Source organism: Populus nigra, chromosome 5, assembly GCF_951802175.1.
Source record: "Populus nigra chromosome 5, ddPopNigr1.1, whole genome shotgun sequence".
In the NCBI taxonomy this organism is placed as follows: domain Eukaryota; kingdom Viridiplantae; phylum Streptophyta; class Magnoliopsida; order Malpighiales; family Salicaceae; genus Populus; species Populus nigra.
Genome location: NC_084856.1, coordinates 17378293 through 17392017, shown reverse-complemented (window position 1 = coordinate 17392017; position 13725 = coordinate 17378293). Strand labels below are relative to the sequence as shown.

Below are 13725 nucleotides of genomic sequence, written 5' to 3'. Positions count from 1 at the left end.
TGTTAATGACCTTTTGTTAGTGATGTTAGAAGGTTCGCCAAAGTTTTTTTCATTCTTTTTTCCTTATTTAAAGATAATGTTTTTTTTTCCAGTTTTATCATTTATCATTTATATCATTAGTGATTAAGCTTTGTTTTTTTTCTTTATCTGCCTTTTATATGATTTTTAACTGTGTATTTCTTGTCATTTCCTTTTTTTTGTTTGTTTGTCCATATATTACTTTTTTTTCCCAGTTGTGTCTATGGCTTGAGTCATATTGTTTTTAGAAAAATTGTAAACACACTTCCATCATAAACTTACAAATATTTTTCAATTTTACACTTTCATTTTTATTTTTTTATCTTTCAAATTTAGTTTCCATTCTTTTTATTGGTATTTGTTTGTTTGAGATCATTTTTTAGATTTTTTTACATTTTCATCCTTAATAGTTTTTTTTTTATCAAATTTGATCCCCGTATGTTTTATTTATATATTTTTTCATGATTTTATCATTCAAAATTAAATTGGTTGTGAATTAAGTTTTTTGATTTAACCCGGATCTAGGATTTAACTGGTTCGAGATTTAGAGATTAAACCAAACTTATAAGATTTGCTCGGTTTGCTTAGTTTTAAAAAAAAACCTGATGTTTTTTTTTTATTTTTTTTAGAGTTTTGCTTTGTTTTTTTTTTTTCAGTTTAACTTCTTTAGGGTTAATCTTTGATTCATGACCAAGGTCGCTGGTACCAAAGGTTAACATAGATTGACTTTAGTTTTTTTTTTAATTTATTTATTTCAATCTTATCATTCAATATTTGATACATTGACAATTGATCTTCGTGCTTTTTTTTTCCCTTTTCTTTCCTTTTATTTTTTATATTTTTATTTCTATAGGGTTATCTCAATCATATTATCATTATAACATAATTTATAAGTTAACACAATTTAATTGAGTTTTCTATGTTTTTTTTTTTCACCCTTATACATTAGATTTTTATATTCCAAATGAGATTACGTCAGAGTTCTTAAACTTTTTTGTGTTATTATTTATTATAATTTTTATTTATGTTATTTAAAGTACCAATGGGTATAATGGCTTAGATATCAGGTTTTTTTTTTTTTAATATTTTTATTATGTAAAACAAAAGCCACAAATCTAGATCTAGTTGAATACTATATTGTCTTTTAGTTTAACTTTTTGATGACAACCGACTAAGGCGTGTTTTTATAACGCGTGCTTTGACTTAGCTTTGACCAGCACATAGAAAAAGGTTTGCTTTGGTTTAGTTTAGTAAATGGAATGGTGTTCCAGTGTGAAAAATGATTTCAACTGATTGATATTACTTGTAAATTATTTGATATTTCATCTATTTAAATTGACATGATTTTAATAATTTTGAAAATTGAAAACAATATATTAAAATTCTATCAAACTTACAGGAATAATTAATTTTGAACATTAATTATGAAATGGCTTCAATAATTTCTATGAGCAATTGGAATCTACACAAGATTCATATATATTAGCTAAATCCCATACCTTTTAATAATATTTTCGATTAGTTTTTATATTAAGATTAAATCTATTTTCAATCAATTGTTTTTTTAAAAAAACTATATATATATATATATTAATATTCTTTTAAATTTGAATTTTAGTAAAATAAAAAAAATAGTCAATTATCATATGATTATAGATATAGTGGCAAAAATAGCCCCACCAATAATTACCACTATGATTTAAAAAAAAACAAATATATAAAAGATTATGTCTTTTAGATGCCTGTTAATAAACTGTACTTTTTCATTGTTTCACGTTTTATTATATTAAAGGTTAATAATGTTGAAAATTTTGTTACAAAACATACGACTATAAATTTGACAAGAAGTTAAAAGTGAGATTTATTTACTTTTGAGATTATAACTTTATTAAAATTTAATTTTTAATATAAGCTTTTTAACATTAAATATTAACATGATTTAAATAAATTATAGATGAATAAAAAAATAATCTCAAACAATTATTAGTTGACATGTTTTGGTAGAACTCAAAACTCTTTAAAAATTATATCTTACACTGACAAGTTTTTCTTTTGACTTTTTTAGCCGGAAGGCGAAGAGTTAATACAAAGTTCTAAAGGCATCTAAACTTTAAAGGGAGGAGGTCCTAAGAAATATAGGTTTTAGGCTTAAATTCATATAGGTTTTAGGCTTAAATTCATATGCACACGCAAACCCGACTTAGGTCGGGCCTGAGCTTGGATTTGAATTTATTATAAAATAATTTTTTAGACCATAAAAAATATTTTTTGCCCACCTATATAATTGTGGGCTTTTGAATTTGAGTTTATAATTCTTTGGCTCATAAATAATTATTTTTTTTAACCCATATTTTGTCTAGTCCAACCCATTAATGTTAGAACCTAAACAGTTTTTTATCTAAAAAAAATCAAATTTATGGCCAAAACTTTCATGTTTAATTCATGATTTATGATGGTTAATAAAAATTTATAATAGTGAGAATTAATTATGGTCATTACTAGAATGGACTTTTTATATTTTTATCTTTTAAAATCCACTATAAAAGGAGAGTAAAGAAAAAGTTTAGAACTTTTCAAGATTTTAAAATTCTTCCTCACATCATTTTTAGTATTTTTCTTTTCACTTTAAGCTTTGTTTTTTCTTTCAAATATAGAGCTTACATTCATTTTGTTGAGAGATAATTGAGTCCATTAACTTTGATTCATAGATCTTGTTTAGAAATGCATCTAAATAAAGTGTTGTTGAAATCTTGGTAGACTTATTGAAAACATCTCAATTGCATCAAATGAGGAGTAATGAAATCTTAAGGATAAATATCTCATCATTGACAACAATAAAATTTTTATTATTTTAAAGTGTTTCAACAAGTAAGTATCATTCTTTGTTTTTAATATTTTTTTGATTACAATCTTATAATCTTAAGGCTTTATTCTTACATGTTAATTTTTTAGTTATGCATGTATTTTTTTTCTTTTGTATATGATTTTTTTTTCATTCTTGTTATAATCTTATCAAATGCTTTGATAAATGTTAAACATATTTTAAAATTAATCTTTAAGAAATTATTTGGAGTTTATACATGTTTTGTGAACTTGTTGGTACGCATTAAACATATTATTTTGATATAATGCATGTTTAATATGATGTCTTTAAAATAAATAAAGTATTGAATTTTTATCTCACATAGTTTAAATATTTCTTGTTTATTAAGTTGCTCTATTTCAAGTTTGATTTTATATTACTTGCTTATTATGGAACTGAAATAATTATTTATAAATATTATTGAGTATTTTTTTATATAGATTATATCATGTATTCTACTCAAGATTTGGTTGTCTCAACTAATTATGATTCGACAAGTACTATTTCGATAGTGAGGATTCTACCATCATCTTTTTTGATGCATGGTAAGAAAACTTAAAAGTTCAATGGAGTGAACTTTAAGAGATGGTAGCAAAAGATCTTATTTTAAATTACCACTTTAAACTCGACAAAGTTCTTGACTTAAAAAATGACAAATTTATTAGATGATGAATTTGCCTTCACTACTGTGACAATTGTAGATATTTAGAATCATAACGATTTAATGTGCAAGAACTATATCTTAAATGAGTTGGATAATACACTTTATGATGTGTATAATTCAATCAAGAGTGCAAAGACACTGTGATAAGCTTTAGACAAGAAATACAAGGCTAAAGATGTCAGTACAAGGAAATTCATAGTCAACAAATTTCTAAATTTTAAAATGATTGATTCAAGAATTGTTAGGAGTTAAATTCAAGATTTTTAGCTCATTTACATGAAATACATGAAGGCATGTCTCCAAATGAATCCTTCTAAATGGTTGCACTCATTAAAAAAAATTCAGCATCTTGGAAAAGATTTAAGAACTACCTTCAGCATAAGTGAAAATATATGATAATTGAGATCTTATTTTAAGGTTAGAGGTAAAAGATGACAATAAGTTTTTCAAAAGAAGATCAAACTCTTTCGGTGCCTCAAAAGCAAACATTATGAAATCAGTGACAAAGTTTCATAATAAATATCGAAAGAAGAAGCTTGCTATAAAAAAGAAGAAGGAATTGTCGAAAATCCAATGGTAAAAGTTTTATTAGCAACAAGAGTAGGAACCTAGCTATGGATTATAGAAATAAAGGCGAACAAGAAAACCCTAAGAAAAGGATTGTTAAAGTCAATATCACCGAGGTTTATCACATCACATACGAAGCTAACTAAAGATTTATCGAGAGAGCTTGTGTATAATTTATCAAAAAAAATAGTCTTAAAGCTTATAAAAACCATACTTAGATAATTGAAAACCCCAAGACCTGATTGGCATGTTTTGATGAAACCCTAAACTCTATAAAAACTCCATCATGTATTGGAAAGAAACAATTTTTTTCTTGTGGCTTATTTAATGGGAAGGTGAAGAGTTAATATTCAGTCCAAAAAGCACCCAAGCTTTTAGAAGGGAGAGGTCCTAAGCAAAATGGATTTTGATCTTAAACTAATACATATATGTGTCGACCCAACTCAAGTTTTAGGTCGGGCATAGGTTGGGGTTTTTTATAAAATAATTTTTGGGCCATAAAAGATTTTTTTTTTACCAACCTATATAATTCTGGGCTTGGATCTAGGTTTATAATTCTTTGGCCCATGAATAATTATTTTTATCGAGCCATGTTTTGCTTTGTCAAACCTATAAATGTTAGAACCTAAATAGTCTCTTCCATAAACATTTTCTATAACTCAGCTCAAAAAAATCATATTTATAGCCAAAACACTTAGGTTTAATTTAGGATTTGTGGCGGTTAATAAAAGTTGATAATAGTGGAAATTAGTTTTGGTTGTTACTAGAATTAATTATTATTATTATTTATCTTTTTAGCTTCTAAAATCCAATATAAAAAGGGAGTGAATGAAGAGTTTAAAACAATATTTTTTAAATTTTATACACTTTTTTCACCTCATTTTTAGTGTTTTTCTTCTCATTTTAAATTTTGATTTTTTCTCAAATCTAAAGCTTATATTAGCTTCTTCTTTTTTTAGAGATAATTGAGTCCATTGACTTTGGTTCATAGACCTTATTTAGAAGTGCATCTAAACAAGATAATGTTGTTGAAATCTTGAGAGACTTATTGCAAATATTTCAATTGCACAAAGTGAGGAGCAATAAAAACTTAAGGACAAAATATCTATCTTTGATAACAATAAAAAAACTTTATTATTTTAAAGTGTTTCACAAGTAAGTATCCTTTTTTAATTTTTATTTTAAACATAAATATTTTATATTATTAGTGCATGCTAAGACTTTGTTTTGAAACCAGCCTTTTTTTTTATATCATAGACGCACTCCTGAACGCGATTCACGAGCGGGCGGTCACTTTCAAGAGTCAAAACACGGGGGGAAATCTATCAACTCGAGGTCCTCAATCAATCACACACTTACATGTAGATTGAGAAATGCAAGTGGTAGGATTTAAATCAGGGATGTCATCTCCTCCTAATTGATTCCTTATCACTTGATTATTACTAATTGAGGTAGTGACTCACTTACTATTTTGAAATCAATTATAAGTTTGAATATATGTCCAATATGCATGCTAAAATTCTATTATTATAGTTGTGATGAAAATATGTTTGCTGTAATAAATGTGTGTGTGTGTGTTTAGAAGCTTATAATCCAAACTTGTATGTTCTGTAATTTTATCATGAATTACTTAAAATAGTTTCTGTTTATTAAACAAAACAATTCCTATTCATTGGTTTAATCAATTCTAATATGTATTGGATTAAAACCGAATCTTTTTACCATCTTTCATTATAATTATAATTTTATTTTAAAATCACAAGAAAAGGAGGTTTATGCCTACAATTATTCTTGAGCTTCTAAAGGTTTCTCGATTAATATATTACATAGATGCATGCCAAACAGAGTCTGATAACTTGTATTTTAGTCCTACTGTCCACTAACATGCCATTTTCTATTAGGCTTTGAAATGAAGTTTGTCAATCCACACAAAAAGTCAATCATTTACGTATACCAAGACTCAGTGTATTTTTATATTCACTGAAAAAAGAGCAAGACATCCATGCCGATTACAAGATCTATAAGATACATTACACTCTTCAAAGCGATGGGTGATACCATCTTTAAACTAGTACCGAGGCATGCAACCTGCAAGTGAAGAAAAGGAATGAAGAATCATAAATGATGGCCCGATAATAGAATGAAGATGGTTGTGAGTGCTAGTAAATTTGACCAAAGAATGAAGACGCTAGCTGCTGCATGTTAACCAGTTTTCAATACGGTAGCTGGTCTGGTGGTATGGCATTTTCAAGTTATTCTATGACCTATGCGTGTATAGACACGAGTTCCTAGGTTAGCATAGAGCGGTCAATGTTCTTGTCATAATAGCCTCTCTACTTCTTTCATCCCACCAAGTGAATTTATCTTGTTGAATCCTTGCTTGCCTCTCTCTCAGTTTCAAAATTGCAACCTGTTTCTTTTCAGAAGCCAAGGCTGTAGGCATGGCGTGAGAAGTCTTTCTAGCAATTAAGTTTTTGCCAAACATGTTCATTCTTAGCATAGAGGTTTACTCAGATCCATGCCGACGAGAAAAGACTTGATTGCAATGATCAATAGGATTTCATTTCTAAACAAAATTAACTAGATAAAATGCAACACACACATGGCTGACCATACATGTTGCCAATAGCTGAAGTTCTTCGATAAATAATTTAGGGAGAATCTCTCACTAATTTGAGAGTATGTTAGCTCCATTTCCCATCACAACTAGTGGATCATAATGTCTTAAGTTATTGGGAGAACATCTGAATTAGGTAGTGGTCCAACTGCTCGTGAAGTCAATTCCTGAGTTGGTTATTTGTTAACTACAGGGCTATTTTCATCAACAATTTCATGAAAGTCAAATCTCCGGAGCTTAGACTTGTGATCTTGATAGATGTCAACTAATCGATGCATACTTTTTATTCACTATCCCTAGCTACTAGATAATCTTAAGATCTGCATGCTAGGAATTGTGATAAGTTATAGAATCCAATATGATTAGGAATAAGGTTAATATATTAAATAATTAGTTGATTTTTTAGTTTAAACAATCTGATTCATTCTTTATAGTTAAAGTGTTTGGTAACTTAATATGAAAAGTCCAAAGGGTTAGTAATTGTGGTGACCAATAATTGTAGTAGTAGTAGGTAGTTTCTAGTAAGCCAAGTGAATGGTAACTGGTACCTGCAAAAGATTCTTTTTAATGGACGTGAGGATTCTCTAAAGGTAAAGTTAACAAATTTATATAGAGAAAAAGTACAATAATATTTTAGAGAGATAAGCTCTAAAAAAATATATACTAAAAATATTACTTTTGGCTTGAAGGATTCATGATATATTTATAGCTCATGAATCTTGTATTGTTGTTGAGAGAAGATGTTAAAGTGTAACTTCACCTTTATAATATTTTGAGTTGTATTATACTCAAAATAATATATATAATATCAGTGAAAAACATTGAGGGACTTGCGTGAGATCTTAGAAAAATTTTCTGACGAGTGTTGGGTTTAAGCAAGATGCTCGAATCCATTATAAATGATGACTGGGTCCAGGCGTGTTGCCTGGATCTAGGCATGTTGGGCATGAAGTGTACACTTGATCCCGAGCACGTTGGGCTCGGGGCACGCGTACGAGCCCAAGAATGTGCATTCCTAGCACATATGTTGGGCAGCACACCCAACCAAGTGTTAGGTGCACGCTATCACCTAAGGTGGTGGGGTGCATGCCCAACAGCTAGTGTGCCGGGCATAGACCTAACATTAGGCATACTTCCAGATGGGTGCAAGCCCATCCTAACATTAGATATTAAACTTATGCATTTGGTCAAATATGAGTTTAGGCTACTATACTCGAGTTTTTTTTTTTTTTTTTTCCTCCAACTACATATTCAGTTTAGAGTACCAAGCCTAAGTTCAAGAAGTGTTTTTTTAAAACCATCTAGTAAATGGCTCAATGGCAAGAGTTTAAGATTAAGAGATTCGCTCCCCATGTAGTCTCAGGTTCGAGTCATGTGGTTGCTAATATGATGGCCACTAAAGGCTTACATCCACTAGAGACTTACATGGTCGTTAACTTCTGGGCCCGCGAGATTAGTCGAGGTGCACGCACGTTAATAAAAAAAAAATGTTTTTTGAACTTATTTTTGGGGAATTTTTTTTTTGTAGATATAGGCTTTTTTCTATCCATTTTATTTGTATCAAATCCAAACTAAATAAGAATAGCAAGTAGAGTAAACTCCTAGACACTTGACAGTCCTTTTCGAACGGAAAAATGGAGGAAGATCGAGTACGCTGGCGCAGATTGAAGCTTTTGTTCAGTGAGAAATTTCTGTGAAGAAAACCCTAAATTTTCCAAGTAAGAATCACAGGTTATCATACATGGTAGCTAAATTGTCATTTAATAATCAGTGCATCATCACTAAAATCTTGGAATCATTTTTCTTTCTTTATGAGAGAATAATCAGAGACAAGAATCACCAAACTTCAAATATTCAGTTTTTAATGATTTTTGATGGGTGGTAACAAAACATGTGATTCCTACATGTCATTTAACGGATATGTCTGGAACCAATTTGATGGATAGTTGTTCATGTTTCAAGTATCGGAATCCAAAAAACAAAAAAAAGGGTCTCATGGGGGTGTCGATCAAAACACAGATTATAGTTCCCGGGGTTTTTTTTGCTGGATTAGCCCGATTTATTTTGAAATGATAAAAATAGAGCATAGAGCATAGAGCAGGCAGAAATAAGGGGAACACAAAACTCGGTTGCTTTCACCAATTTGGTGCTTTTTTTTTTCTTTAGGGTGTTCAAAACGGGGACAAAGGCCCTACGCAACAAGACAATAGGTTATGCCCAAAACATATATGAGCCTTGAATTATGACAGCTGAGAGTGAGACTTTGTGTTTATAATAGTTATTAAATCCAGTTAAAGTATTAGATTCCAAGTCACATGGATTAAATTGGATTAACCAGAAAAATTTTAAAAAAAATTATGTTTAAGGTTTTAATATCCCACATTAAAAAGTTTTGAAATAATACATTCAGATACAAGCTATAAAGAAAATATGAGGCATGGAGTATGATAAAATTATCCTACATTGAAGAGTTAGAAATAATGCATGTGAATATAGCTATATATAATTATCACATATTAAAAATTTAAGAAATAATGCATACGGATATAGCTATATATAGTTATCATATATTGAAATATTAAGAAGCAATGCATGTGAATATAAACTATAAAAAATTATGAAGTATAGTACAGTTATCTCACGTAAAAAAATTAAAAAACAATTTATATGAATATAAACCATTATAGTTATTCAGGGCCAATTGTAAGCGAGTTTTTGTGAGTTTACACACGGTCAAGGCCCTGAGTCTCAAGTCAACCATTCAGGCCGGACTAGGTTTCGTAACTATGGAATTTAGCATTGTGATGCATTGTACTTTTTTGAAATATTTTTCAATTTAAAATGCATCAAAATCAATCTTGAACCTTGCTATTGGGTGCCTGGCACCTGCATGTATTGAGACTGATTAGAAGAAAATGAGGTTTCATTTTATTCACTCATACTTGATCTCAGCGGACCACTAAAATCAAACTTTGAGAAAGATCAAAGACATTACAATATAAAATGGGGAGAAAAGGAAAATGGAGACAGTAATTGTGTGCCCTAAAAACACTTACCTAGCGACATTTGTTCAGCTGTTTTGCTCCTTTTTTCCAATATATCCAAAATCTTTAGGTGGCCATATCTAGAAACAAAATGAAAGAAAAAAAAAAAACCATGAAATTTAGTGCAAGGAGATAAGCCTTTATGAAAAATGATTGTCCAGCAGTTGCAAAAGGAACATAAATTCATAGCTGTCAGCTCCGAATAAGAGTATACTTGGTCCATTTCCTATCACAATCAGTGGATCATAATATGTAAAATAGTGATAGAGCACGTGAATCGGTGATCCAGCTGCTTATGAAGTCAACCTGAGCCTTGATAATCATTCCATTCACACCACTTCGTTATTGCAACTAGTTAAAGATGAATTTATCTTAATCCACAGAGTTCACACTGATGATTTCACTAGATATCAACTACTGCATACTTTTTACATCACAATGCCTATTGCCTAGGGCGGACTGCTTGAGAAGGTCAGGCTAGAAAGCGATAAATTCAACCATGGTTTGATATAATGCATTTTTCTCCACAGTTCAACACCATTTAAGTCAATAAAACGTAAATTTCTTTGTGAAGATTACTGAGACAGTCTAGGAATGACTTGTTGTCATGCAGCATATAGGCTGTAACCAATATCACATCATGTTTAGCAAAAACTGAACTAAACCCTGTATCTCCTGCTTGGGCTGCCATGTCAATCACTCTTGGGAGTAGATGGTGCTTCATCTTAGATGGCTTTCCTTATTCCATGTGGGTCAGGAAAACAAATTTAGAAGTTTCTACCAACAACAACAACATCGGTTCATATTACTTATAGAATATTTCATCAAGTTCCCAGGTCATGATTAACTAACCTGCATTATTATAGAAATTTTCCACATAATACATTGTGCATTAGAGTAACATACAGGATCATTTTCAGTCTACCTTTATGCCTTGGAAAACAAAGATAAATGGTCACTTTTCGGACCTTCTAGGCCTTAAATCAGCCATTACTCGAGGGTTTTTTTTTTTTTGGTTCATTGTCTTAATCCTAGCCCTCATAATTTCTTGAATAGCATTGAACTAAAAAAACAAAAAATCTCGATTGCACTCAACTGACACAAGAAAGCTCAATGGTAATTGGCAACTCATGCCAGCTAGGTCAAAGAAGTTATTTTGCACATGGTTTGAACATTAATGCTGATAACTCACACATTCCTCATAGGAAAACAAAAACAAATATGCACTATAAAGATTAACAAATCTCAAAATTCAACAAAAGCACGCTAAGGAAGAAAATAGGCTTACCTTCCAAAGCATTTTCCCTCGAAGAAGGCCATAAGGAACTGCTCCAAAGTTTCTTGAATCCTTGCTGTTATATATGTTATCTCCCTCTACCCAAATATGCCCCTTAGGAACCTAATCAAAGAGAACAAACATTTTTCATTTTGTAACTAACAATCAACAATCTCTAAAACAATAAATTGCAATAATCCACAAATCCAGCAAAGAAAAAACATCAAATAGTATTGACTAACCAAACCACACTCTCCAAAACCCATTAAGCAAACATCAAAAATCAACCAAAAAAAAAATGCAGCAGCAGCTGCAGCAGAACCACTGAAAACCCACTAACAAAAAGACATCACACTAAGCTTTAACAACAGAAGGAAAAATCTATAAATACCCAACAAAAGAAACAACACATACCACAATAGTCTCAGTTCTATCACTGTTTTTGGGTTCAACAACATAAGTAACAGAATCACCCTCGACACCTATAACTCTTTTAGTCATAATTTTTCTTGGCTCCACAGGTGATTTTAAAATAACAATATCTCCAGCCCCCACTTTGCCAAGCTTGTGTGAAAACCTCTCAGCCAATGCCCAATCACCAGTAAGATTAAAGGTAGGGAGCATACTTGGTCCATAGAGCTGAAAGACACCAAATCAATGCGTAGATTCTAAAACGAAACAAATAAAAATCACTACTTTATGCTTATTTATACTTACAGAAGCAACAGTGAAGACATGGGTGTTGGTGACATGGAGAAAGCATAGACTTTTGGCTACCAAGAACATCTTGCTGAATGCTTCTTTGGCAATAATGGTCAATTCCTTCAGATTTCTGAGGCTCATTTCTGTTTTCTCTTTGTAGAGATTGCTCCTTTTGATTTGAGACTTGAGAGTTAGAGGGAGGAGAAAGTCTGGTGCTTTATCTGTACATAGTATACTTTTACAATGGAAGAAAGAGGGGAAGACCGATATTTCTCTTGGGATTGATGGGCTGAGGGCTTGAACAGAGTAGAAGGTTTAAAAAAAGTGATGAGGGGCCACCTTAGATATGTAGATAGGAGGAGGCAACTCAAGTGAGAGCATCTCTGTTGGATCAAGTGTATGTCAGTCACTCTAACCATGTTTGTGTATGGTTTTTTGTTTAGAATAAAATTACCTTAAATGTTCCCGGGGTGAGCTTTCGGTTATGTTATCCATATTTGAAGCTGTAGGAGAATTTCAGATACAGTTTCAATTCAGATAGAAACCAGATATTTGTACGTTTTCAATGATACATGGTTGACCTGTTAATTTATCTGTACGAAAGATAATAATGTATTTAAAGCTGGATCTAGAATCTAACAATAAAATGCAAAAACAGAAAAGACATTATTTTTTTAAGAGTTCTGAATTTCATTTACTATAACGAGTCTTTGATGCCATCGAGAAATCATATGGTAGCTTTTAGCTTGCTTATTTAACAAGAATTTTATATCAAATAAGAAGAATTAATTAGTTATAAATTAATTTTTATTTTACAAGTCATCAGGCTTTTATTCAGCGAGGATTCTTCAATAATTATTTATCTTGGATATTTTTCACTATCATATACAATAAAGGGTGAAAATAGTTTTAGACTATTGTTTTATTTGTTTTTTATTATTCTTAAACCTTATTTTAATTGGTTTGAGCTTTATTTAAATTGGGTACAAATTTGACCCATTAACATTAAGGTTTTTATTTTCAAGAGTATAAATACTCTTTGTAAGGATAAAATATTAAAACTTAATAATATTATTGCTTTCGAATCTATTTAATTTGTGTGAGACAGATTCTCGTATTCTTTGATTCTCTAATGAGTTAAATTGACTTATCAAAGATTAACTGGTTTCATGTCATCTTTCTTATGTTTCTCATTCGCAAATTGATATTTGTAGGGTGAAGATTTTTATTCCAATAATGTTAGTATTTTGTGACAAGTTTTTATTATGTCACACTCCTATTAGATATGTTTCAACTTTATAAGATTCGTTGTTAATTTTTTTTGTGAGTTAGATAATGAGATTTGCATTTCCTAACAAGTACCCATGTTGTTTTTAATAAAAAAAAATCTTTTTAGTATTTTAAAATTCACAAACTAAGTGAAGGTAAAGGTAACCAGGAGGTATGTTTTGAACTAAGACTTCTAATATCTTAAGTTGGTGAAGCAATAAGAATTTCTTGAATGGAGAAATTGTAATTTAGTCCTTGTTTTGAAAACCAAAGTTGATTGGTTTTTTTTCATGAAATTTCTAATCTAACTTTTTAAAAGTGAAATACGAAAAATAGTTAAAAACTAAAGCATATTTTAGAAAACAAAATTAAAACGCCATTAAAAATCAAGAAGTTCTTGGTTACAAGCAAATATGAGAATATAGGAAATGAATATTAGGTCCATTAAAAAAAAATCAATTCTGGGTTACTTAGACCAAGGACCTGACTATTTTTTCACTAAAAAATAAAAACACAAAGATGAAATAATAATTTACTCAGTTTTTATCTTTGTGCGAGGGAACGAAAACCGTACGCATCAAAGAGGGGAAAGTGATAATCAACATTGATAGGCAGGCAGGCAGCCTAACAACGAATTCAGCACGAGGGATGGTGGTGGAGATGATGGTAATTGATTATATTTGACGGAACCAACAAGAATGGTAT

At 30.4% G+C, this 13725-nt stretch overlaps 1 protein-coding gene across 2 annotated transcripts; it reads right to left on the bottom strand.

Moving 5' to 3' along the window:
- Window positions 1–6055: 6055 nt before the first annotated feature.
- On the bottom strand, window positions 6056–12175 carry LOC133693903 (mitochondrial ATP-independent inner membrane protease subunit 1a-like). Of its 2 annotated transcripts, none has more exons than XM_062115278.1 (5): window positions 11767–12175; window positions 11464–11688; window positions 11062–11172; window positions 9786–9853; window positions 6056–6200 (listed from the first exon to the last, which is right to left on the bottom strand). In XM_062115278.1, exons 1-4 carry the CDS (start codon window positions 11890–11892, stop codon window positions 9800–9802), a joined length of 516 nt encoding a protein of 171 aa, XP_061971262.1. In that variant the 5' UTR covers window positions 11893–12175; the 3' UTR covers window positions 6056–6200; window positions 9786–9799. The 2 variants fall into 2 exon arrangements, with proteins under 2 accessions (XP_061971262.1, XP_061971261.1); XM_062115277.1 differs by lacking the exon at window positions 6056–6200 and adding an exon at window positions 9373–9615.
- Window positions 12176–13725: the final 1550 nt, after the last annotated feature.

Bases quoted from the DNA above. Each gene is read 5' to 3' on its own strand.
- LOC133693903 (XM_062115278.1), bottom strand. From the start codon at position 11,892: ATGAGCCTCAGAAATCTGAAGGAATTGACCATTATTGCCAAAGAAGCA. The intron at 11,689-11,766 runs GTAAGTATAAAT...GGTGTCTTTCAG, and splicing joins ATGTCTTCACTGTTGCTTCT to CTCTATGGACCAAGTATGCT. The intron at 9,854-11,061 runs GTAAGCCTATTT...TTTTGTTTCTAG, and splicing joins GAGGGAAAATGCTTTGGAAG to ATATGGCCACCTAAAGATTT.